The sequence below is a fragment of the Diadema antillarum genome, unplaced genomic scaffold (assembly GCF_040938485.1).
Source record: "Diadema antillarum isolate AM-2024a unplaced genomic scaffold, OU_Dant_1.0 seq00000746_RagTag, whole genome shotgun sequence".
Lineage (NCBI taxonomy): Eukaryota > Metazoa > Echinodermata > Echinoidea > Diadematoida > Diadematidae > Diadema > Diadema antillarum.
In genome coordinates this window covers 63,935-91,717 of record NW_027271643.1, presented here as the reverse complement: position 1 = coordinate 91,717, position 27,783 = coordinate 63,935, and the positions used below count along the sequence as shown (strand labels likewise).

Genomic DNA, 27,783 nt, shown 5'->3' with positions numbered 1-27,783 from the left:
TTTAGTCTAGAAACTGAGCTGTGTCTGCTGAATAAGGATTGAATGCCAAACCCTCCAACTATCCAGAACTATGTCTGGATGTGAGAGTAGGTATGAAAACAGTACTCTTCAACGTTCCTCACACTGCCTCATAGTTTTGTGATGATGAATCACTTTACCCCGTATTGTTGCTTTTATATATGATACAGGTTTTTCAATTTTCAGAGTAACTTGGATTAATTAACCTTGTTGTTTAGGTCGCGCTAATCGTCAAATGTGATGGCATGTTTCACTTCGCATGTTGGTTACTGCAAGCAAAGTTTTGTAGAGCCAAATGTCTTGTACATATTGCAGTTGGGAAATGCTGCATTTGAGTCTGACTGAGCAAACCTGAGACTGAGTAAAGCTTCTAACTCTGAAATGATAGTTTGGGCTCATCTACCCCTTCCCATGGACTGAATCATGGTGTATTTAGGGTCATGTACTATGGGAGGAGAAAGGAAAGAAACCAAGAATTTTTTGACTTCTTGAAAAACAACAACTTATAGAACAAATGTCATGTTACTGTTTTTCTTTTTCTGATATTTCATTGCAAGCAAGATAAATCCAGGTCAACATTTTGCAATCAGATCACTCCTATGTATGTTATGATAATTGCTGAATGCAGACTCCTCTGAGAATTAACTTCCTAATAATTGTGTATAGTTTCAGTTTTGTGATATTACGTTTTCAATGTGCAATGTTATACAATCCACTTATGATGTCCATGTTTTGTGAATGTATTTGTTTGTGTGCATTAGGGAGTTTGCACCAGGCTATGTATTGTATAGAGTTGTAAATTACAGAGCTTAGTAATCATTGTAGCCCAAAGGCTTTGTAATGAAGAAATGTTAAGCAATATCAGCTCCCCATGGGAAAAGACTCCTTTGTTTCTTGCTCTCTAATTTGTCAGCAAAGAACAAAATTTGTTGGTATGCATACTATATGTTCAGTCTTTATTGAAATTAATTAATTTCTTTTTACTTTATTACTTTTTATAGCCACAAAGAGAGGAGAAGGAAACTTGAAATCAGCATTCATTTGCATGAAAGCAGTTTTTTATTCGATGTGTTGCTTTAGTGTGTTATGAGGTGCTTTCACATGCCTTTTTTTCACATTCACAAGTGCACTTGTAATAGTTTTTATCAAATGTAAGTTCTGTCTTGTTAACCATTTTAGTTAATAGTTGTTTACCTTAAGGTGTGGAGCTATAATTACAACGGTATTTAAAATGATGAAATACTTTGTTGTAAATTTATTTAAGATTATTACTGACTGCTTAGATCAAGACGATGCCCTCATGTTTATGGTAACAAAGCCGTTGAGAGGTTGGGTGGCTTCCTGTAATTTAGAACATTTGATATGGAATCATTATTTCAGAACTTTGGTATGATAAGGTAAAGGAGACAGATAGGCTGTTAAATAGGCTGATATATTTTTATGATTGTGTACATATGCTAGTTTCTTTGCTTGCTGTCTTTTATAGGAGAAAGCCCTTTCTATGTCCTGAATGCATCTCTAGTTAAATATTTTACGTTTTTAGTTCACTTCTAAGCTACTTCAGGAAAAAATAGCTATCTACATATTCAAGGACAAAGCATAATGTTGAGAAGATTGATATCTATATTTCTTGTGTTTAATACAAGACCTCTATTCTCGAATACTGTATATGGCACATGTTTCTGTAATTGATCAGATATGGACTTGCTTTTTATGGCAGTTCTAAAATTCAAGTAATGCTGTGACATCTTTACACACGTTTAATTGTGTTTAAACACATATACATATATTACTAATTTACCATCTTGTGGTCCTATGGTTTATAGGACCATAAAATGGCAAATTAGTAGTATTTTGTCTCTGTTATTTTGGATCTATAGAATCACGTCTGAATGAATTCTCCACTTTTTCTTTCTACATTCTCAAATTTATGACTGATATTCATAGAATTGTTTCTCATGTTGGACTGTGCTTGGTCATATAATGTACTGTTCTTCTTGCTTTCTCTTCATTCATATCTTGCGTATTGTCACTTGGTTGACAAGACCTAGTATTTCAAAGTTTGGTGGGGTTTTTTTTTAAATCACTTTTTTTATTAATTGTTAAATAATCCTGTCCAAATCCTACAGGCAATTCCATGAAAAATGTTACCCAAGGGTGAAGAAATGAAAATCAAGAAACAACTTTGTTTTACCCTGGAAAGTATTCAGAAAGGGTCATATCAAACTGATATGATAAAGAAATTTGGTCCAATTTTGAAAAAAAAAATTCTAGCTATTGAAATAGTGTGTTCTGTATAATTTCCATGTTAGTCATCTGAAGTAGGAATTTTCACTATACAATGACTTTCAGGTAATTATAAATGCTATAATATAGCTGATGACTCATTTTGAACATCATCCTTCTTGGTATAGGAAGAAAATAATTCTTTTTTGAAAAATGAGCATTTATTTTTTTTTTAAATTTCCACCTCTTTTATAGTGTATTGTCTGTAACGTTTTAGATGTAAAAGTTTTTGTAGCACACTATGTGAAGGTCAAATTTTGTTCTACATTAAAATGCAAAGCTGAAATGTGATATCACACAACATGTCCACTCAGTTTTGCAAGAATCTGCATAATTCATTTTAAGAAGCGTTACGGACATGTTTTTACACTCTCCTGAACATTTCACATTTTTTAGATACGAGGTTTTGTCACCCCAACAGCACAGGTATACATAGTATAGATAAGAACAGTTTGTATACATGTATGCATGCTTTATCGTGTCTTGACAATGTGCCATTTAAAGCCATTAAGATTTTATGTTTACTGTGTTCTGCAGAGCTATGGGATTTTGTTTGTGTCAGTACTCCTGGGGACATAAGTTTGATATTTTAGTGTTGCTACACAAGGAGGAAATCGCGATTTTTCAAAAATTATTTTATTACCGGTAAGTTCCTAGAAGACTGTATGCATTGATGTAGTGAGTCTTGCATCTTGTTCATTGTAGGTAAATTACATGAAACTCAGAAGACATACCTTTATCAGAAATCATAACGTCATCTACAATTACTGTTTTTTAGATGTTAAGGGAAGAAATAGAAGTGTGTATGTCTTGTATCTTGTGGATCCCTTTTGGGTACAGAGTGGTACTGTGGGTCTGTCCTTGTGGGGATTTTTTTTTTTTTTTTAATGAAGTTAGAGCAAAGTGGACATTTAGAGATGACTGCTTTTGAAAGATTTCACATTCTAAACCAACTGATCCATAATACCACAATATAATTTCTCTCAAAATATATTTTGATACCATCAACTTGAATGTTCGGAGTCTTGCCTCTTGTTCATGAAGTTACAAATGTAGGCCGATTTAGGTAATTGTATTGTAATATTTACATTACTCAGAGATGAACGCTAACCTTTTTCCTCTGGTTTGCGCCATTTTGAATTTTAGTTGCTCGCTTGGTCCACCAACAGCTTTTTTGGAAATTTGGTGGCCTGATATAAATTTTTGGTAGCCCTAGGCCGCTGGGCTTCCACTCATGTCAAGCCCTGCATTAATGCTGTAATGTACATATCGTTCTACATGCCATCCCATATTTTCATGATCCATGTGAAATTCCCAACAAAATGTCCTGCTGTTAATTAATCTCCAAATTCTATAGAAGATAAGTGTGGGAGATGTTTTAACTTTGGGTGCTGTTCGTTATTCCGAGGGTTCGTTAATCTGAAACACACAAATTCCCTATACCTAGAGGTTCGTTAATCCGAACATTTGTGGCGTTATTCCAAAGGTTCGTTATTCCGAAGGTTCGTTGACCCGACAATGAAATAGGGTCCGTAATGAACCTTCGGAATAATGAGCTTTGTTTAATTTTCGGATTAACGAACCTTCGAATAACGAACCTTATTTCATTTTCGGATTAATGAACCTTCGGAATAGCAATCCTTGTCACATTTTCGGATTAACGAACCTTGGGATTAACAAATCTTCGGAATATCAAACCTTCGCACTAAAGAACCTTTGTAATAACGAACCTTCGGAATAACGAACTGTAACCTTAACTTTATTGTGAAGAGTATCACTAATGTTAGATTAAAGAATCTTAGGAATAGAAAGTAGCGCCTGCCAATACTATTAAGAACTGCTGTGAAGCCAGTGATGAATACCAAGTAGTAGTATGGAAGTCAATTTTAGTGCTCTTAAAGCAGTGTCAGTTTCACTAACATGAAGCTACATCTCTTTATAGCCAGTTATTCAGCCATTGCATGGTGAAATCATGATATGTTTCCCTTTAAAGGCTACATCTCTGTGTAAAGACTATATATCTTAGTAAAGCAATTACTTTTTTATATTACTATACTTACATTTTTTTCATGCCTTGTGTATATTATATTTATAACTTGTTTTTGTGCCTACGGTCTGTAAGTATTGCAGTTTAAAAGACAGTTCTTAGAAGACTTTCTGCATCTGTTTTACCATGTTCTATTTTGACAAGTTTATTTTCAGTGTTGTGATATATTAATGACTGAATTATTTGTCCATGAAGTGCATATCGATACCATGCTAATATCATCTTGGTTCTTGTACATAATCAGTCTTTACAGATTTCTTAATGCAAAGTGGCAATCTGTTCAATTATTTGAATATTGATTGTATATTAAAAGTTGATGTACATATTCCAACTGTACTGTAGCACTTCAAATTTCCCCAGTGACATAAAGACAAAGTTATTGCTGTGTCAGGTAGTGGGGAATTCTGGGTTGAATGTGCTGGGGTGGTGTTTTGGTTTGGTTTGGTTTGGTTTTGTTTTTTTTTTTTTTTTTTTTTTTTTGGGGGGGGGGGAGTTGGTGGTTTATTGATTTTTTTTTTTCTTTCTGCTCAGCTAAAGCTTCTTTGAATTAATGTGCCATCTTACTTCTTCAAATATTGAAAGTAACATTGATAAACAAGCTAATAGTAGTCAACCTTTCAAGTCATAATCTACAAAAAGTGGCACTTAGTATATTCTCATGTTTGTGCCCAGTAGTCTGCTGTGTGTAATGAATTGTCAATAAGCATGTAACCATAGTCAAGCTACTCGTTAGCAAGTGTCTGCCATGTCATGTGCACATAACCATATGTATTGTAATGATGTATTCTTGTTTATGACAGAATGTTCAAGATGAATGCATTTTCACTTGTGATGTGATGGATTGCTATGAGCTGCAATTAAAAGTGGAAAAAGCTTACATGTGTTGTCTAGTGTAGATCAATTTTTTTTGCAGTCCATTTCAAACTATGATACTCACTCTGATTATTTGTTGAACCTAAAGTGGAATAAAAGTAAAATTTAAATGTGGATTGAGTGAATGCAGTAATATTAATAGGACACATAAGTGAAAGTTTGAGGAAAATTGGACGATCCATTCAAAATTAATGAATTTTTAAAAGTTTTGGTGCAGCCATCACTTCATGAGAAGACTACTACGGTTTGTAACATCATATGCAAAGAACGGTATAAAGAAAATATGAAGAAAAGTACACATTCGCTTGACTTGTTACTGACATATGTTAAGGATAATATTATGCCCTCTGCTCTCTAATAGAGGTAAGTCAAGTACTCTTTCATTATGGTAGAAAAGTGAAATATGTTCAATGTACTTTATCTTTTTTCCTCATATGTGACCCTGCACCACAAAACGAACAAGAAGTCGCCACACACAGCTTTTTAGTTAAGGGCAGATTCTGAAAGAGCTGACTCTAAGCTTTAAAATGATGTATAACTCAATTCAAATGGACTCCCCTTACATAGCTAAATACTGGAAAGAAAGCACACACTCTGGAAAAGTGTGAACTGAGAAAAGAGGCTCTGAAGTACAGGGTCTATTCAAGCGCTTTAAAGGAAACCAAAACCCAAAGAGGAATGTGGATTGAGTGAAAGCAGCAACATTAGTAGAACACATCAGTGAAAGTTTGAGGAAAATCGGACAATCGATGCAAAAGTTATGAATTTTTAAAGTTTTGGTGTTGGAACTGCTGGATGTGGAGACTACTGGAGGTTATGATGTCATGTGTGGACAACAATATAAAGAAAATATGAAAGGAATTCCACAAAAAATCACTTTTCTAGCATAATGAAAGAGCACATGACTAACTGCTTTCAGAAAGCAGGGGGAATAATTTCTGCCCTTAACATATGTCAGTATCAAGTTGATGGAATGTGAAACTTTTATGAAAAATGAATTTTTGTGGAATTCTCGCTATATTTCCTTTATATTGTTGTCCACAGATGACATCATAACCTCTAGTAGTCTCCTCATCCAGTGGTTCCAACACCAAAACTTTAAAAATTCATAACTTTTGCAACGATTGTCCGATTTTCTTCAAACTTTCACTGATGTGTTCTACTAATGTTGCTGCTTTCACTCAATCCACATTCTCTTTGGGTTTTGGTGTCCTTTGATCTTTTACAAGCTGTGCCAGCTGTGCATGGAAAGGGACAAAACACAGGATGTAAACCAATGGAGCAACAACAATGAAGGGATTAACAGATTAATCTGAAATTGAGCATGTTCTATCAACACATTCTGTCCATGATTAGTGTCAACTTCCAAAGCAGTAGCACTATCCTTTCAAAAGTTATCAGACTTGAAAGTAAAGAGTGTGCAGAGGATTTCAAGAAATGAAAAGGGGCCTCTAAGACATAACTGATCATTCTACTCTCCCCAAAAAGGGTAGTAGAAAAACTGCTAAAAACACACTTTCCTATTGATGCTATGATCCCAAACTTCAGAATAATGTAGAAGAAAAATTGCTCTTTCAGAAAATATGGAAAACTGAATATTGACTTGGTTGACCCATTTCACCTTTTTTGAGTCCTCACATAAAATCAAGGGGTGCGACTTTTTGTTTGTTTTGTGGTGGACGGTCACATATTGTTCTTCATAGTATGTGATGTCACAAACTATAGTAGTCTTCTCATCCAATGATGGCTGCACTATAACTTTAAAAATTCACAAATTTTGAATGGGCTGTCCCATTTTCCACAAACTTTCACTGATATGTTTTCCTAATATTGTTGCATTCACTCAACCCACACGTATATTTACCTCCGCCAAGGAGGTTACTGTAAAACGAGGAATATTCGCGTGCATTTTAATTTCATGAATTTCGCGAGTGCCAAGATTTTCAAAATTAAAATGCCCACGAAAGTTCTTGTCTACACTATATGCATTGAACGCCTGTGGCAATTCGTGAAAATTTCATGCCACGAAAAAGGCTGTCGGCTCCAATTCGCGAAAATGTCATTCCGCGAATATATCATGTTTTACAGTATGTTTTTGCCGGCGTTAGCTTGTTTGTTTATTTGTTTGTTTGTCTGTGTACAAAATAACTCAAAAAGTTGTTAACAGATTTAAATGAAACTTACAGGAAAGTTTTATCATGACACATGGAACAGATGATTAAATTTAGGTTGTTATTTGGAAATTTTTATGAATTTTTGAAGGATTTTTTTAATCTTTTGGCAGGTAGGGTCAATGAACTTGGGAGTTCAAGCTGCTTGTATTTTTGAGGTTTGCATACGCACACTACTCTGAAGTGTGTGCTCTGCTTTGGCAAGGCCCCACTCAGCTGAAAGCTGATGATGTAAACAAAAGATTTCTATTTTTGGAAAAGGGGCAATTTTCATCATGTATACGTATGAGTGGAGATCACTGATCTCTATGGAAGAACAAGATCAGTGGTGGAAATGATCTGTTTGGTGGAGGTCTGCCCTCTCAGAGTGCTTTTCTAGTTGGATATCTGTTGATCATCCAAGTTGACCCTCTACGGCCAAATTCTGTATTTCAGCCCTAGACACAGTTAACGAATTTCTGCAGAATTTGGCTGTACATGGTACATATTTTGCATCAAATAACATGGCTCAAAGTCCAGATCCAACAACATTTGGACCCCTTGCAGACTCATAAGTCTCATAACTGACAATTGATTATGCATGCTTCCTGAGTGACTCTTCCTGTAATTTGACAATGGGTCATTTCTCCATGAGCACCCCTCCACATTATGCAAAGCCTCAGAGTGTAAAGCAAGAAGAAAAAAAAGACAATTGTAGAGTTCATAGCATATTCTTCTTAAGTTTCTAAAGTGCATATTTTACATATATGATATTCTGTAAATGTACAAACAAACATGAGCAGACAAGGTTAAGTTAAAGCAATTCTTTTGATTAAGCAAACAGCTTTCAAAGTAGGATTTAATTTGGTGGGGGTAGGGGGAAGAGGGGGAGGGGGAGGAGGAGGAAGTTGATATGAAAAACAAAAATAAAACCATCAGAAACCAACAGAAATGTTTAAAAACAGCAAGACAGTTTTTTTAAGCTGTCACATCAGTGTAATATTGACTAAGGCAAAGCCTCATCAACATAATCCCTCTCCACCTCCATTTTACGGTAGCACATACATCTATTTATTCTACCATATATCTGCTTACTTTTCTTTGTGTGCTTAGTTATCTAGTTTTCTTCTTTTTAAACTTCAAACAATTATTTGATATTCACATGTCTGATACCATTAGACACTGTAGCTTTATACAACTGTTTCAATTACAATGTCGAACATAAAACAGGAAAGATTACCAAGAAGTAAAAGCTAGCTTCAAAATTTGAGGATAAGTATGGATTTCAGAGTCTGAAACAAACAATGGTAGAAGTATTTTAGAATAAGTCCTTTCAATATTATTAGTTGTGGCTATTTGCATGTGCATATTGATATCAAGTGAACCAAGTATTCAAATATGGCTCATAATGTGTGAAACTGACTTCATTTTTATTCCATTCCTAGTTGTTGTTGTTGTTTTGTGTGTGTGTGTGTGTGTGTGAAATGAAGAGGCAATCAATTCCTTAACCCTAACTTACCTGGGCTATTTAGCGAGCTTGAATTCCTGGGGGGGGGGGGGGGGCATTATGGCCCCCCCTTCAGATCTCGGCCGTTGATCACGCGATCGCCGCAAAATTTTGCATGAACATAAAGCCGGATGTAATCTACAAGACTGTTAAGTTAAATTTTCAAAAAATTTGCATTTTCTATTTTAAATCAATTAATTATGCAAATATAAGCAAAAACCTCATTTTCGTCTGTAATTGGCTTACAAAAGCTTATGGAATGCTAATTTTTGGTGTGAATATTCCTAGTGACATTCCAAACATGTGTGTGTAAAAAAAAATTCAGTATCAAAATTAATTTCTTATGTTTTTTATTGTTTTATCAATTTTTTTATGTATTTCCTTGTTTTTTCGAACTTTTGTTTTTGTTGTTTTTTTCAGCAGAATTTGTCATACACATTTTTTGAAGCATAATTATACTAAAATAAATTGATTTCAGCAGTGAAAATTAAAAATATGACTCTTTATATGAATTAATTGAAAAAACACAATTTGTATTGACTTTGTACACAAAATCACGTTTTTGAGCAATTTTGGGGTTGACGAAAATTTTTTGAAGGGGCGTGGCTTCGGAACGGTATGCCCGGGCGTGACAAATTTGGTCTCAAAAGTTGCGCGAGACCTGAAAGTAAAAAGTCAGCGAGCGCGCGGTCAAAAAATTTTGCGCACCGGAATGGTCACGGAATTCGTCGAGGGGGGGGGCCATTATGGCCCTCCCCCCCCCCCCCCCCCCCCCCCCCCCCCCCAGGTAAGTTAGGGTTAAGGGAATGTTACTTTGAATAAGGACATTGGCACAAGAACAAGTTTGCCAGAAGTTTAAACATTCAGACAAATTGTAAATCATGACTGTATAGAGGCAGGAAGAGTTTCCTTTTATATGGCACAAAATGGAACATGATAAAAATCATTATATTCCCCAACTATTATGTACATACTGCATGCAGAGCGCTGCACATTTTCTTTGCATGCAAACAAGCAGAACTAAAGTTAATTGAATATGGTGTATTTGACAGATTGACTTTGATATGCAAGGATATATTTGTGATATGTATTGAGAGAGGAGGCTTCCTGAAGCATCAATTGAGTCACATACATATGACTGACACTTCTGTAGAAATCAAACATTACCATAGGTTGCCATGTGAGTTTACTTATTGTATTCTGTTGGCTGTATCCTTTTGAACATTTGTCTAATCTCACTATAATTGTCATTCTAATGTTCATTTCACTTTACTTATGCCATGTGTGTGTGAACTCAGGTGATGGCAACTACCAGTATTCTCCAGTATGTCCCCCACCCCCCCCCCCACCCCAAAAAGAAAAAAAAAATTGCAATTGGATTCCACATTGATAACTTTCAAAATGATTAAACAATATAAGTGCTGTTTCAGATAATGAAACTATAACTTGACCAACATTTGGCAGAAAGCCCCATTCAATTTGGTGGTCACACAGCAATGTGTAACATTGAGTCCGTTTCTTCCCAGTATAGCACTTGGATGCTAAGTCATGTGTATTAACCCGTTTCATACCAGGAACCTGGTGGCATGCATATTTAAAGTCTATGGGCATTTCAGAATTCAGTATGGAACGGGTTAATATGTGAACACAGTGGACAGAACTTGGAGGGAAGGGATTCCATACATGCTCTCTAGACCTTTGTTTCTCTTTGACCACTAAAGCAAATCAGATTCTGTACGGTGCAGGTAATAAGTTATAGTTTCATACCTTTAAATTGCATTTGGATTGATTCTTTATTTTCAAAGTTATCATGGAAATTGCAATTGTAGTTTGTTTGTTTTTTATGGGGGGGGGGAGCGACATAACGGTATATCAGTGGCTGCATGATGAACTGATTGAAAGAGAGAGAGAGAGAGAGAGAGAGAACAGAAAAATCTATTATGAAAAACTGGCTTGAATAACACAAATGCAGCCAATACTTCACCCTGGAAACCTATCTATTTTTAATAGAAGCACTAAAATGAGGAGAACAAGAGGATGAAAGTTTGATCAAATTCTGCTAAAAACTGAGAAAGTCATGACTTTTTAAAGTTGTCATTGATCAAACACAAATTGGCAGTTCTGCGATGTCACTTGCAAACTCAGCCCCTATTTGTAAAATAGGACATTTTCCTACCAAGTAAATTTTCTATCATATGTGCACCCTCAATACAAACTCCATATTTTACTATGCAACCACTGATTGCAATATATAAGTATATGTGTGTGTGTAGGCACCTAGGCCTATGTATATACATTGTATATGTATATGAACATATAAATGTTATCATATGTATGTATATACATATATATATATATATATATATATATATATATATATGTCATCATCATCATCATCATCATCATCAATAATGAACAAGGAGAAAATGGATATTTGTATATGCACAGAGCAATAGGAAGGTGAGCTCATATGATTATTACATTACAAAGTTGTTAATTTGTGCCTGGTTGATTAAAAAAATAATAATGATAACTTTCCTACACATGTAGTTTTGATCAGAAGTTATTTCAATGTCCCGTTCCTGTCATTTTCTACTTTAATTTAGACAAACAACTTTCAGGGCGGGCTACAAATACTGAACAGATTCTGAACTCCAAATGCTCAATCTGATTTTGTAAGATGAATTCAGGGCTGCCAACATTGGAAGCTAGTTGAGAGACTCCCATAGACCAATGCTATGATTTAGGAGTCAAAATGAGTGATATCAATAGAAGTGCATGCAAATGAAATAAAGTTATAGAGTGAGAAAGGACCAAAATGAGTGCGTCTCACTCTCAATGAGTGAGAGTTGGCAGCCCCGTGAATTTCATTTTAAGAGGGCGCTATTCCTCAATGTCCACTGACAAGATGGAACACAGCAAGGAGTACGTACGCCTACTAATGCACTTCTGTTCAAAGTCCATCACTTTGCATAGTTACCCATTTATTTGTAGCAGTAGATGGATAGGGCATTTAATGCATTTTTGAAAGTTTGCATGCAGATTCAGAAAAATTAGGGCATTATCTGCATATACATGTATAACAGAGTACACAGTTTCAAATTCATAAATATTTAATTTCATTGTGATTCACAACACCTTTCTTTTTTTTTTTTAAAGAGCTTCTACCCCTGTTTACTTTTCACTAAAAATTTGCTTACCCAAACCGGTTACCGGTAGTCATTTAAAAATATTGCAGAGTATTGGGGATAAGTTTTCACCTTGGCAAACTCCACTGTTGCATGAAAACGCTGGTGATTTTCAGTTGTCTTTCATTACACACAACTTCGCTTGCCCATACAAATGAATGACATAATTTTTACAATTCCAATTGATTCTACATTGTACTTTAATTGCTTTTTATTTTACTTTTACTTTTCTTCTTCTCCTTCTTTTTACTTTTAGTCTGTGTATACTCGGTTACAGCTCGTCATTCCGAAGGTTGTTATTCCGAAGGTTCTTTAGTCCGAAGGTTCGTTATTCCGAAGGTTCGTTAATCCGAAAATGTGACGAGGTTTGTTATTCCGAAGGTTCATTAATCCGAAAATGAAATAAGGTTTGTTATTCCGAAGGTTCGTTAATCCGAAAATGAAACAAAGCTCATTGTTCCGAAGGTTCCTTTGGACCCTATATCACTTCGGATCAACGACCCTTCGGAATAACGAACCCTATTTCATTTTCGGATAAACGAGCCTTCGGAATAGCGAACCCTATTTCATTTTCGGATTAACGGACCTTCGGAATAACGCCACAAATGTTCGGATTAACGAACCCTTTTTCATTTTCAGATTACTAGTAAGAACCTCTAGGTGTGTGTTTCGGATTCGAACCTTCGATCGGAATAACGAACCTTCAGAATAACGAACAGCACCCGTATAAGCCTTTTCGCAGTTGTAACTGCGCATGCGCGAGAAAATCGGGTTTGGAGATAAATTAACCAAACAGTCAATGCGTGCGCGGCTCGGGCCGGGCGATCGAATCGACAGGTGATTCGTGAATGCATTGTGGATGTTGGCGGACCAACGAACGGTAATTTTTGCCGACATTCTGTGAATCTTGACTCTAGGCCTTTGATAATCTGTTTATCTATATATTCCTATATTAATGAATCATGTATTTTTTTTTTATTTTTTTTATTTTTTTTATTTTTTTGCGTTGTGAGATTTTAGACGATCTTCAATCATAGTCAGTTTTAGACTAGGTCCAGGCTAACTGCGACAGCCGTCGCACGAAGCGGCGCGGTCCCCGGGGCTAGGTCCAGGCTAGGACAGGTAGGCCGGATAACGTGGCTTTCAGACAAAACATCACATATTAAAGATAATGGATGGGACTGTTAGTGTTGTTAAGAATGAGGTTCTAACTTCTATAAATGGCATAGATTTCTAGGCCTAATGTTGAATATGTTTTCAGGTGCAATATTTATTCATGGTTACGTACAGGCCAGGAACTGATGTTTGAGATTGCATTAATTGGATTTTTGACAAAAATACTCTTATGTTTGAATTCTGAATTCTGTCGATTTGATTGTTATGTAGACTGTTAGGTCTAGAGCACTCATAGACCACTTACTATACCCAGTAATGGTAAATGACACCACCTTTTCTTCATGAATATTTGCTTCAAATATTTACTCTTTTAAATTACTTTTTGCAAATTCAAATTCATTGTTAGTTTACATCAATATCAAACATCCAGAAAGTGCTGAAAACATAAGCTAACAGTAACATCCAAATGTTAAAAGAAAAAAAAATTATACCTACTTTAATTCCATAGTCACCAAAATGATCCCGTACGGTTTTGGGACTTTTGTACACGAGTGTGCACTCAAACAAATGCCACTGTATTTTACGTTCGTGCCCGTATAAGGTCATATTACTTGTAATTTGACCTTGTACTTGTAGAAGTGGTCTAGAGAAGACTATAGATCTACGTGTAAACTCAGCCTATAGTATGAGTATGACATGTTATTGTAAAACCTTAATTAAATGGGAGTCTTTGGATGAGAGAGCACATTTTTTTGTCACTGTGAGAAAGATGTTGAAGGTGTGAGTGTAAAGTTGTTATGTTTAATATTGTGTACGGTGTGCGTGTATGTCTTAGCATCTTGTTTACATTTGTGGAGAGTGAGTCATCAGATCTATGTCTAGCGTCAGAGCATGAAAGAGGCTTGCAAGTAATATTGCATAACCATGCACAGTGCCTGATTCCCCCATTCTGCGGGGAGCAGTCGATTTGGTTCACAATTCCAATTGTTCTAACTTCTCCGCAGGATGGTGGTGGTGGATTTGACAAGCACCGGCATGGTACTGTGCACTGTTTCTTTATGCAACCTACTTTTTGGTCTTTGCTTCCTTCATTTTTTTTTTAATTGACAGAACCCTTTCCGGTGTAACTATCGAAAATCCTTACATGTTGGTCTATATTGCTATATATTTTTTTGTGTATCGTTATATTTCTTTCATGTTCAATGCCCAACTAGCTATGCATTAATTCAGTTGGGCCTAGAAGATGATTAATTATGCCTACTTTTGTGTGCTGGGCAGTAGAGCCAGCACATTTTAGTTTTTACACATAAAGATGGTTTGGATAGATAGTATCGTAAATTATTTTGTTTCCTTTTCTTCCACTTCAGCTCGAATCACCATGAAGCTGTGTGCAGTTGTCGGCTGTAGCAATGGATCTTATCAGCTGGATAAGTGGAAGCAGGGAAAATGCTCCAAGCATCAAACTTTCAATGGACTAGGGTGTTGTGATTGTGATCCTCCATTTCATCTCTTCCCATTTCCCACTGAGAAGCAAGATCAAGATGGCAGAAGGCGATGGAATAAGCTTATGAACCAAAAGGATCAATCAACTGGTAAAAACTGGATAAACAAACCTCATGATAGAGTGTGTTCGAAACATTTCCCGGATGGGAAACCAACCTTGGCGCATCCTGATCCTGTACTTCATCTTGGATACAAACTTTCACCGCAAATAGCACCAAAGCGTGCACCACCAAGAGATCGTGAAGAGCCAACCAAATCTAGGAAAAGAGTTTGCCGTACTCCCACTACATCTTCAACACCAAGTCCATCTATTGGCATGGCTGCTTCAGTGAAGGTTGAAGAGGATCACAGGTACACTTACAAGTGTGATTGCAAGCCTAGTTGTGATTGTGTAGGCTGCATCCAAAAACAGGCAAAAATTATTTCTCTTGAACACAGAGTCAAGGAGTTACAACACAAATTAATTTCAAGACAAACTGAAAACAAAGGACCAAAGAGCTGCAGAAAGAAACTTATATGTGCAGAGAACATAAGTACTGACAAAGATGTTAACCATTGTACAGGTATCAGCTCCAAACAAGCATTTGAGGACATGTACAAATTTGTAGAGCCTCATGCAAAGACAATGAGCTACTGGAAGAGTGCTAAATGTAGCAGGAAAGGCCGTCCATTCAAGGGTACCCCAAAGAAATCTGGTCCAAGGAGAAAATTGCAACTCAAGGATGAATTTCTACTTGTTCTGATGCGTCTTCGATTAGACTTGACTGTCCAGTTTCTAGCATTGCTGTTTGGAATTGTATCCAGCACATGCTCCCAGATAATTACAACTTGGTTAAGGTTCCTTGCAATGACCCTAAAACCTCTGATTGTGTGGCCAAACAGATCATCCATCTCTCTTAATATGCCCATACAATTTAGGAAGCACTGCCGGAACATTAGATCCATAATTGACTGCACGGAAATATTCATTGAGAGGCCACGATCACTTGACCTGCAGGCATCAACTTGGTCAGATTATAAGAAACATAATACCATTAAAGTATTAGTTGGGATCACGCCAAATGGGCATATTTCCTTCTTGTCAAAAGCCTACGGAGGAAGAGCATCTGATGTTGCAATCTTCAGAGAAAGTGGGTTTCTAAGCCTCCTAGACCCAAATGATGTTGTAATGGCCGATAGGGGATTTCCAATACAGGAAGAATTACTCTTGCACCATGCTACGCTTGAAATACCACCAGCTGCACAAGGCAAGCGTCAGATGACAAGGAGTAAAGTGCAAAAGACAAAAGTTATTGCCAATCTTAGAATTCATGTGGAGAGAGCAATTAATCGTTTGAAAGATTTTAAAATCTTAAACAACACAATGCCTCTCACACTTGTACCCAGCGCAGATGATATATTGATTGTATGTGCAGCTCTAGTTAATCTGCAACCAGATCTTATTAAGTGATGTTCAGGTGGACTACAAACTTTTGTGGTAGTTTTATGTCATGACTATGATTCAAAATATTTTTGTGAGGTCAAATAACTGAAAAAAAATTGTAATGGAAAAGATGTACATATATATCCAAAACAGAGTAAAGTTTCAATTCTTCAAAGTGATGTCTTACTGCTTTTGTACTTAAAAAAAAAAAATTACATATACTACAAAGTATTTCTTCGAAAATATTTTCTTTCATATCCTTTTCCCCCCTCTCGTGCTTTGAAAGAGACAGCAAAACAACACAGTGGTGGATCCAGGCAGGGGACAAAGTTGATGCGCGCTCCCTCTGTAATTTTAAGCCACAAGATAGTTATGGTAAATTGCAAAAATTGAATGAAATCAAATTTTTTTATAAATGTGCTATTTTGTGGTGCTGGGTGAATAATTTTAATGCTTTGTTAAATCATTTTCAAAAGAAAATACCGAAAACTTTGGAAATATTGAATTGTTCCCATATAGGTATTGTATGTACTACATGTAGGGTCCTATAGTGATATTTTGCCATTTGTCATAATTATAAATGAAAATATGTTGTACAAAATGATTGCAAGTACTAGTAGGTTTAATTGTGTTTTGGGACAAAATCCAGCACTTTCTGTAGATCAAGTAAAAAATTTTTGAATTCACCAAAACATTGAATGTGTACACTAATATAGCTAAATCTAATTGTCATTTTGTGCCAATTTTATATTTGCTCTTTGTGCCCCCACTCATTCCAAATCCTGGCTTGTGTAATAGAATCAATGCTCAATCCATTCTAAATTTCATCTCACATTGTCTTAGGTGCTGTTGATGTAATGCACCTAACATTGCTTTTAGGTGCTAAATGGTTTCTAATGTGTTTATCATTTAACTTTGACCAATTGTTATACAGGGTGGCCCAGAAAAAATGGCCTAACCTATTTCCCACGGATTGTTTTTGCAATGAATGGTATCAGTGGATGAGGTAACGTCTTCTGAGAAAAATGACACCAAGATCAGAAAATTTGGTTCAGCAGTTTTCATTTAATAGTACATTGTGTGGGGCAAAGTCACGCCTTAGAATTGTTCTCTTGTCGGCTACCCCTGAACTGAAAATGGTGGAAATCCGGGCGTACCACAGCTAGAAAGAGTAATCAGATTAAGTTGATCAATTCTTACGAGTAGTCTCTAGTCAATACAATTTATCAACTGAATCAGATTACCCTAAACAACTGTGGTACGCTCAAATATCCACTATTTTCAGTTTAGGGTTAGCCGACGAGAAAATTTTTAGGGCTCGACATTACCTGACAAAATGTACTAGAAAATGAAAACTACTCAACCAAATTTGCTCATCTTGGTGTCACTTTTCTAATCAGATGTTACCTTATCCACTGATACCATTCATTGCAAAAACAATCCGTGGAAAATAGGTTAGGCCGTTTTTTTCTGGGCCGCCCTGTATAGTAAATAAAGAAGCTTTAATAGGAGTGAACTGTAATTTGTTAAACAAATTTCGGCATTACTCTCATGTGGTGAAGGTCGCATGTTCGATCTGTAATGAATATCGCAAGTCACCAAGTCACAAAAAAACTGGAAGTGGGATTCAAACCTGCCATCTACTGCATGCAGGGCAGGAACTTGCCCACCAGGCTGTTCTGGTTCAAGGCCAAGTCACAATCTTCGGCACGTGGGAGTAATGCTGAACACTTGTTTGAAAATTATTGTAATATTCAGGCGCGGTTCTACGGGGAAGAGGGGGGCTTAATTGTACATTATATGTCAGTATACAGGGAAACCCCGTTATAACGAGCTCGGATATAGCGAGATATCGCTTTCAACGAGGAGATTTTACTGGTCCCATTTTCATTTGCACATATCAAAATGGTACAAAAATGCATACGTTTATAACGAGGTACCGGTTATAACGAGGAAAAATTGGCGGTCCCTTGGACCTCGTTATAACGGGGTTTCCCTGTATAATGATTATAATCTTTGGCTCTAGGTCCGCACTTGGTAATACATGTATGTATCTTGTGATTCCATGACTACTGAGAGTCTGTACAGAAATTTATACAAATGAAACAAAATGTAATTCAGTTACATGTTCAGGTGTTTTGTTTTATTAGAAGTGAGCCAGTCTTCAATGCATTGAAGCTCAGACATTGAGGAGGTAGATCTTTTTCTGTATACATAAGTACACCCGATAAAATTTAGTAAAACACATAACCTTAATGCCCGCTGAACACTACACGATGGTCTTCAGCCATGAAGTAACATGAAATTGCATACATTTTCTGCACAGTGGGTCAATGGCCAGTCTTAAAAAATTTGACATGTCAAATCCTTAAGACTGGTCTTAAGACCGAGTCTTAAGACTGGAGACTGACAAGGTTGTGACGTCACACTTCTGGTCTTAAGACCGGTGAATCTTGGCAATAGTACGCGGTGGGCTTTAGTTACAATTTGATGAAAAACCTGATAACCTTTACCATCATTTTAAAGGTTTTAAACTTTGTTACAGGCTACTAGTCTTGTACATTAAAGTTTGTTGCTTTAATTATATCTAGGGAGCACACAGGTCTAGTACTGATACTGGATGGAAATAAATTAAGAATGAAGAATACACACACATTTACCTACATGTACATGTAGGTGTAATACTGACATTGTATTGAAACAGCTATCAAGAATGCAGAGAAATTACATGTACATGTAACCTCATAGATCACTCATGATTTTCCCAGTCTACTTGTTTTGTCACGTTTATCCCACCATCACTTGTGCTTGCACATTGAGTAATTCCCTTTAAAAATGGTTACATGAATGATGAATTTGAATGTAAAGAACTATTTGAAAGATGTTTTTTTTAATATGGCCATGTCATTAAAAGAGAAAGATGCATGTAATGAATATGCACCTGTATTTGAGTCTTCAAATTCTTATGTGCTGTACTTACACAAGTTATCTTTTAAAGTCATAAGTAGCTGCCTGCAGTAATAGAGTGAAAGGGTTGAGAGGGTGAAGAATGCATGAGAGAGATTGAGAGAGCACTAAAAAAAAGTGAGAAAAGGGGGAGGTGGGGGGGGGGGGAGAGGTAGAACAGTACACGAATACGTGCAGTCAACCTCGCTGAAATTGAATACAAATGAACAAGAAAAAAATCCTTTCACAAATGTTGCTTTACACAATAAAATAAATACTGGTTTACACCTATCTGAACCAGAATTTTTCTTTGACTTATACGATTATTCGAGTTGTGTGAAGATTCGGAGTAGCATCTCTTAAATTCCATATCTCAGACTAGCGTCTATTAAATTCCATATTAAAGCAAATACATCGTTCTCATCAGGGTCATTGTGAATAACTCTTGAAGCATAAAAAATGGCAAGCATAATTGCATTTTGATATTAATAATCTATGAGAAAAGAGTGTGAATCTGTATGCAGTCATTTAGGCAAGGCACAGGTATTTCCCAGTGATGTACATGTACATGTATGTAAGTACATGTACATGTAGTAGCAGGTATAGCAATGACGATTTTTGTTTCCTTGAACAGTGCAAACTCACAATATGCTTACGACCAATAAAATTACCTCGATATTTCAAGTTCACGTATCTTTTCATTTCATCTATGAATAAAATCAGAAAATTAATGATACTAGCAAAAATATCTTAAAGATAGAGACATTTGCAGCCTAAAACCTGATATGTTCATACACCTTGAAAAGTCACAAAACTTTGCATGAATAAATGTTAACTCTTCTCAAAATGTGTGTGAAATCTTAGAATCATACCTTTAATACAATATTTGTAAAGTATGAAAACTAATCAACTAGTGTCGCCTGATATCGCAATATACATTTTAACCAGATAAAATTTAAAATGATGAGACTTTGTCATGTCCCCTTGAACTAGCTCAGACAAAATATTACAAAGTACTAATTCAAGGTTCTAGATTGATAACTGCTTTATGTGAAAGACATAAATAACCGAAGAAATCTCACATTTTAGGCTGCAAATGTCTCTGTCTGCCATTAACCCTTTATGCGTTACGTTCGCAATTTTGCACAATTGTCATGAAATTCAAAGGCAGGAAGTACTGCTCATTGTTCTGGGAATGAACAATCGAAAAAATCAATACCTTTCTCCCAAGGTGCTGGGTCTGTTGGGGGACCAATTCAATGCACTATTAACCCTCTCATTACCATAGGCATGTAGATGTCTAGTAAGTCAATGGAGTTTGCAAGGTCTGGTACTGAGAGGGTTAATGTGCTCAGAAAAGTATTTAAGTTCATTTTCTTGGATATCACTCTTTAAGTAATCTTAAAGTAACGCATAAAGAGTTAAGGGGTAAAAGGTAGTGTGAATGATAAATATTTTCCAGATATTTTAAGTTATATTCCATTCATAGTACTGTCAATATTCAATACAGTTGCTGCACACACTATGCTACGGTTCATGGCTTTTACTGACAAGTTCAGGGGCAATGTGTTGGCAGAAGAATTTCTCGGCCACATCCATCGCTTTGTTCCACATTTCTCTATTAAAAAAAATGCGCTCTAGATGGAATCCTGATTGGGTGTATACAAAGAAGTCACACCACGTGCGTCCAGTGATCCCCATTTGGCACTGAACTTGATAATAGTACTGGTGATTGTTTTTCAGTTTTGTTTCTCCATCTACCATGGTGAGATAGTCGAGATTCTCAGCTGTTGGTTCCTCAAAGGCAATGGTCCGAGGACACTTTATCTCTAGGACTCCAGGCTCATCACAGCACTTACAAGAAACCAATCCATCAGGTGAAGCTCCAAGAAACACCTTGATTGGATGGACGAATAGACCACACTCCTTTACCTGTACACTTTGGTGGCCATTTTCTTTTTGGATTGTTTCATATGCATTCCTTGCGATTGGCTCCATTATCCGTCCATACTTCAGATTCGGTAAATTTCGATCAATAGTAGAACGACCCATCAGTCTTTCTATGATAGGTTTTGTGTCCTGACTTTTGGAAGAACATGGATCATCGAGCGTAGCTTGCCTTGTAATGGCTGATTTCAAGTTAGATGCTGTTATCATTCCTGCACGAAATTTTGCCCACTGTATATTTTCTGCTTGGCCTCTTGTATGTTCTTCCACGACATTAACTTCCTCCTGTGTATACGGGCAAGTCCAAGATAACATGCGCGTTACGTATGGGACATTCAGAGACTTTTATGACCTGAAAAATAGTGTTAATGGCTTTTGATCATATTAAACTTTATCATGGTGATTGATATCTAGGAGAAGTATAATCATGCAAAAAATGGAGAAAAATGACCTTCACAATTATATTCTAGAAGAGAAAATATGTGCCGTTACGTATGGGACCAGAAAAATTTTGTTTTTTTGAACATTTTTTTCAACCTCAAAACTCTCTGAAAGTATTTCATTCTACAACTTGTAACTCACTGTGATGAAAGTCACAACACTCAAGATTATCACAGGTAAGTTTCGTGTCATTAGGCAAAAAGCTCTAATTACAGGTTCTAATTAAAGACAGACATGACGTGTTACGTATGGGACAGTTACGTATGGGACAGTTTGTCCCCCATTCATTTAGTGTGTGAAGAACCATGTTAATGGGTATTTTGCATAATTATTGAAGTAAAATCAGTTGAAACTACTCAAATACTGATCCAGATTGTCAAGGAAACAGTATTCCCCAAATATTCACCATCCTAATCATATTCAATCATATTTTTATATTTTTATGACCAACCTGAGTATGCATGCCCTTTGTCCCCCATTCGTTTAGTGTGTGGAGAGACATTTTTATGGGTATTTTGCAAAGGAATTTTGCAAAATACCCATAAGCAAATTTTTGCATAATTATTGAAATTGAATCTGTTGAAACTACTCAAATACTGATCCAGATTGACAAGGGAACAATATTCCCCAAATATTTACCATCATAATCATATTTAGTCATATTCTATATTTTTATGACCAACCTGAGTACATGTATGTATTCCCTATTTTTATCAGGATAGTTACTACTGAAAAATTGAATAGTTTCAAGTGTTTACTTCCATTGATGAAGGGCAGTTTGCCATTTCGTTTCAATAAAAAACAACTTGACACAAGAAATATTAATTTTTATAAATAAGCAATACCTGCTGCGTGGAACCCCAGTGATCGAGTAGATATGTCTGTCTAGCAGTCAGGTCATTGATTCGAGTCACACCTCAGTATGTATACCCATGAATTTTGTCGTGGCTATTATTGAAACCTGAATAAGGAAAATTTGTGTATCACTTGCAATAAAAACAAAAATCATTTTACTTTATATTTTTTTAAATATTTATATCACAACCATTTCAAATTGGATCTCCATCACTAAACTTTGAATTCCTCTAGTCTTAGGATTGTATGCTCTTTAGTAATTCATATAACTGGTTTCTAATCATCTCATTAAATGTTGAAAACTGAATCCCCATTTCTGCAGAAAGCTATACCATCCCTTTAATGCTGATTTTTCATTGTGTATTTTGCCATTTTCCCCTCCCCCTTTCTGAAAATTGTTCAGTCAAGTACATGTTTTGTTTGAAGTGTCTATAACTCAAAAAGTAGCTACAATGTTGGGATGCTTTCTTCAGGATGATTGACCATTTGTGTACTGAGAGACTTTCCCAGCTAGCTACGTGCATTCACATGCATTATGTATGAGGATGTCTCATACGTAACGCATTTGTCCCATACGTAACATTATTTCAATGCCTCATAAAAAATATTCCTTTTACTGTTTTTTCTTTTTTCTATGGTATTTAATTTCTCTAAACAATAAATTAGAACTTTCCAAAAGGGCATTAATATAACCTTAGCAATTTCAGAAAAAACTTAAAAGAATGACCTCAATTTGTTACGTATGGGACATCTCATGATAGGACACGAGCTAATTTGCATAATCATTTGCATAATCCCTAAATTTTCATACCAAGTTAAACTATTTGATGAACTTCTTATGTCCACATATTAATCAAATATCATTTGCTTTCCTTTGAATTAATATGAATTTTTATAAATGTCCCATACGTAACGCTGTGTTTCACATTTATGCAAATGAAGCCCTTGAAATTTGCATAAATTTACGTAATATAATTTTTTCCTCCATGGAAATCAAAACTTCAACTCATAAGCTTCAAAATGATACCAAACATGTCAATATTGAGCAAAGATGAAATTTTGCCTTCTGAGGGGACCTTATCTTGGACTTGCCCACACGTAGGCAAACCATTCAGGAACGACTCTACAGTCTCATACCTGCCACCTAAAGTTGTCAGACAGTCGGGATCGACTGAATTCTTTGTTTCAACTTCTACCTCTTGTCCCAGATTGAAGTCTACTTCAGGAGAGTAGTTCACAGATGGTGACACATTGTGGCTTTCTTCATCCTGTAAATACTTAAATACTGTTGATCTCTCACAAGTTGGGTACATGGCATTCGCAAGTTGTCTTGCTGGTGGTATTGCCTTGCTTCCCATTGGGTTGAATAGCCTCTTTACTGCTGTGTTGACTGGCTGTTTGCGTTTCCCTGTATTAGAGAAAAAAATATGGAATCAACATTGAACCCCAAAATACATAATAAATAATTTTGATAATTTCCTTCAGAGGCCTTTCAACCTAAATATACTTTTTTAAAGTTCATTAAATATCAGAAGTTATTAAACAAGTAGTAAAAATTTACATCCTAGATTCATACTTTATTGTAGTTTTTTGTTTTCCAATTCTTTTGATAAAACACACGGCTTAAAGCCACTGTTTAACATCGTAACTGATCGATTTAAAAAATTCTAAAACTGTGTAGCCTGACCTCTCTAATCATGTTCAGATGGATGAAAAAACAGCCAAGAATGCAAAAATAATGAAAGAAAACCAGTCATTATCAAGATATCTATGAAAGTTGTAGTTATTATCGCTAGCTATAATAACTCCAGTACTGTAGTCTATGGGGTGATCTTTTAGGTTTTCACTCTTTTGAAGCACTAAATAATAACATTGAAGCCTAATTTTTTCACAGGTGCATTTTTACACCCCATCACATACTCTGATAGCATGTAGGACCATGCAGCTCAGATTTTTTAAATCTAGAAACTGTTAAACTATGCCTTTAATATACATGTACAATAACAAAATATTGGCCTATTTATCGAGGGAGAAAGATAATTCAATTCTAAACAAAAAAGTTACCTTCTATTACTCCTCTCCTTTATCATAAATTTGGGGTCTAAATCAATTCTTGATCATGCTAACCATCAGGCATCAGGCACTGGCATATTTTCCACTTTTGGTCATATTTCCCGAACCCTGTCCAAACAATAGAAAGTCAATGGGAGAAATTTATATTTCCCGGACAATTAGGTGGGAAATAAGATTCTGATCGGGAAATATGCCATCCCTCCTAACCATTACTCATAATCCATGGATGAATTAATGTAATGATTAAAAAAAAAAGAAAAAAAAGGGGGGGTATTGAAAATAGGAAGTAAAGTATGCTTACTTTTGTTTCCATAGCTTGGTTTCACCCACTGCATCTCACACACTGGCTTGCCATGAAGAACTGCAGCTGCACCCCCACTGTACACATTCCAACTGCAGACTTTCGATGTGCATGGTAGATGTCGATTTTGCGACACTCCAGTCATGAAGGCATGATCCAACTTGAAAACCAGTGCAGCAACATGGTTGCATGAAGATCCCAGACTGTAGAAAGTAGAATACAAATCATAATGTAATTAACATATATAGACAACAATATAATAATAGTTTTAAACTTCAAAACGGAGGTATCATCCTACTCTTACCCAGTCGGGGAGCCATTGGTATGAGCTGTGCAAATTTACGTGTCATGCAGTTTCTATAGTTGGAGACAGAAATGAACATTATCGAACTTGTGGAAAATATTGTCCTGTACACCCTAGTGATAAAATATCCTTTTTTTCATCCCACTCCTTCAATTGGATACATGTTACATGTAGACTCTATATCTTGATGATGTGCTTCACATCATGCTGATCACTGATCTTGTTCATATTTTATTAAAATATACTAGATCTCGACTCGAGGGATTAGCACTGGCGGACCCCCCCCCCCCCCCCAAATTAAATAAATCAATCTGTCAGATAGAGGGCAGTGCTGAAATTTGTGTTGGCCATAGAGTTACATGGTGTTTGCAGGAGTGTGTGTAAGTTGCTTATTCAATTGGATAGGAGAAAAAAATACAGTGCGCTCATCAAAACCTAAATTTTCCACAACTGGACGCAAGAAGAGACAAGGTAAGTATTTTGGGTTTTTAAATCAAACGGTTCATTTAGATGCCCATTTGTACGGCACATAGATCTAGACCTAAGTCACCTAGTCCCAAACAATATAGTCTACCTTCGTATTAACTATTATTCAGCAATTTACTAGAGTCTAAGTGCAAGTTTATCTGGCAACAACATCATTGCATAATTTGTGTGATTCTTACCCAGCAAAGCAACTACAGTAGGCACTGTAGATTTTTCCGGAGGACTTGTCAATGGCAACCCACACGCTGTGAGGTATGTTTTTTACTGCCAATGAGGGAGTACATTGTGCTTTCAACACAGAAACTTCACTTTCCGCTGAAATTGGGTGGTAGAATATTTCGTGGAGCCACTTGCTGTTGAAGTAAGAGAAGGCCTTTCCCTCTTTGTAGTCTGAGAGTAATCTTTCTTGCAACGTTTTTGGTCTAGTACCACGCGATTTCCGTTCCATCTTACTTGCTTCACTGGGGCAGGGCGCCTCGCTTAACAACCACTCGGCTATTTCAAAATAACTAACGGGTGGCCAAAACTTCACTCCTTCTTTTTCTGGCAACCAGTCATCTTTCAGGTCCGCCAACGGATCTGGAATTTGTTTTCCGTTTATGAACAACAATTCTGCATACTGTTTTGACCGCGATCGTTCTTCTTCAACTTCGCTTGGTTTCACACTGTATCCAAATCGCACTGCGCTGTAGACTAACGCTTGCAGCTCCGCTTTCAAACCCGTCGTTTTTAGTCCTCTTATGCGAAGAAAATCCTTTAAAGCGTCCACTTTCCAAAATTTGATTTCTTCCAAGGTTAGCTGACGTTCATTTTCCGTCCCATTTGCCTCCATTTTCGATAAATAGTTAAATATTCATTTCTGAATTCTAATCGTCACTGTACACACGTACGATTCAAGTGCAGACTACGATTATTATAAGTTTGTTTATCTCCAATGACCTTTGACATAAACCCACAATGCAATGCGCGCCGAGATTGCGAATCGGCTTATACGAATATACCACGGTATCGTACTCAATACATTCTTTCCCCGTAGAAATTAGTCACTTCAGATTAATTTGAGCCTATCTCACATTCATTGCTAGTAATCACTATGTTGATGAAAATTACAGTTAAAAGTCGTTCTTAAACAAACAAATGAACAAACACATCACGATTTACTACAGTAGTTAGTAGAACTTGTCGTGAAGTGTTCCGTGACAAAGTGTCTGAAAATGGCATCAGTCTGGATAATACCGCGCAACTCGTTTACAGGAGACGAATGCAATACAGATCTTGAGGTATGGAACTACTAGTGCGCGTTTGCCCATAGATTCCGTGGTTCGCTCTTAGTTGTGCTATGATATCTTGACTGTTTTGTCTTGACATCCTTGGTTCGGTTGTGGACGTGGTGGTGGTACATGTATCTTTTATTACGATGAATATGTACAGCGGAGGTATGGCTGGCTACGTTATCGCATGCAGTGACAGGGCCAACCTGGGCCAGCTAGCTAGACAGGCTCGCTCGCTCGCTGGGTAGTAAACGCGGTGTATTTTTTTGTACGCGCTACACGTACACGTACGTGTTTCATGAAGCTTGAAGAGGACACGGAAGTTCCTTGCATTGATTGTCGATCGATGTGATAGCATCCCATCGGTAAGCGACTGGATTTAGCATTTACATAACAGTTTTATAAGGCACTTCCAAAGTATAATGTGTTTACAAGACGCAGAGTCTAAAATGATGATTGAGTTATGACATGGAGAGTAATTCTGGACGTTTGATCCAGGATCGAACGAATCATTGCCTTCTTGATAACGCCAAGTATATGGCTGCTGCATGCGGCATAGCTTAGGTAGTGCACCGTCCCTGGCTTGGTGCGGGTAAGGGATTTAACTCCCTAACGTTAAAGACCTGTGCAGTGGGTTTTATCGTGGTACTACTTCATCATGGCTTTCCATAAACACGATGAATCTATTGAAAATCTAATGAAAATGTTTTTAGGTATATTGTATCGTGAAACTCCAACCACAAGTTCTGGTGGATGGCTATTGACGACGTATCGTTAGAGTGTAATGTCTCGCGTGAGTGTTGGGTTGTGAGATATACAATGTAAATTACTAAAAAGCAGTGCAGTGTGTGTAGACTTTGGGTTCTAGACGTTTCTAAACTAAACCTCTACAGATTTAGGAAGAATTGGTATACTGGTAGTTGTAATTGTGAGAGTGCTTGTTATTGTTTTTTGCTTAAGTTGCATGCGCAAGGGTCAATAACCAAGGCATGCCATAACCAATTCCCCTATTTTTGTTATTCAACTTATTGTTTACGAGACAGCGGGG

General features: G+C 36.5%; 2 protein-coding genes across 2 annotated transcripts in view; one reads left to right on the top strand and one right to left on the bottom strand.

Moving 5' to 3' along the window:
- Nucleotides 1–17,751: 17,751 nt before the first annotated feature.
- Nucleotides 17,752–26,435, bottom strand: LOC139738507 (uncharacterized). Its single transcript, XM_071649133.1, has 4 exons — nucleotides 25,644–26,435; nucleotides 24,675–24,877; nucleotides 23,364–23,708; nucleotides 17,752–17,813 (listed from the first exon to the last, which is right to left on the bottom strand). Exons 1-4 carry the CDS (start codon nucleotides 26,294–26,296, stop codon nucleotides 17,752–17,754), a joined length of 1,263 nt encoding a protein of 420 aa, XP_071505234.1. The 5' UTR covers nucleotides 26,297–26,435.
- Nucleotides 26,436–27,021: 586 nt separating this feature from the next.
- LOC139738486 (zinc finger MYND domain-containing protein 11-like) overlaps nucleotides 27,022–27,783 on the top strand; it is a 46,143-nt gene continuing 45,381 nt past the window's right edge. Inside the window, exon 1 of the mRNA XM_071649113.1 lies at nucleotides 27,022–27,100. The gene's annotated coding sequence lies outside the window, so the exon portion shown is untranslated. The remainder of the gene's footprint in view (nucleotides 27,101–27,783) is intronic.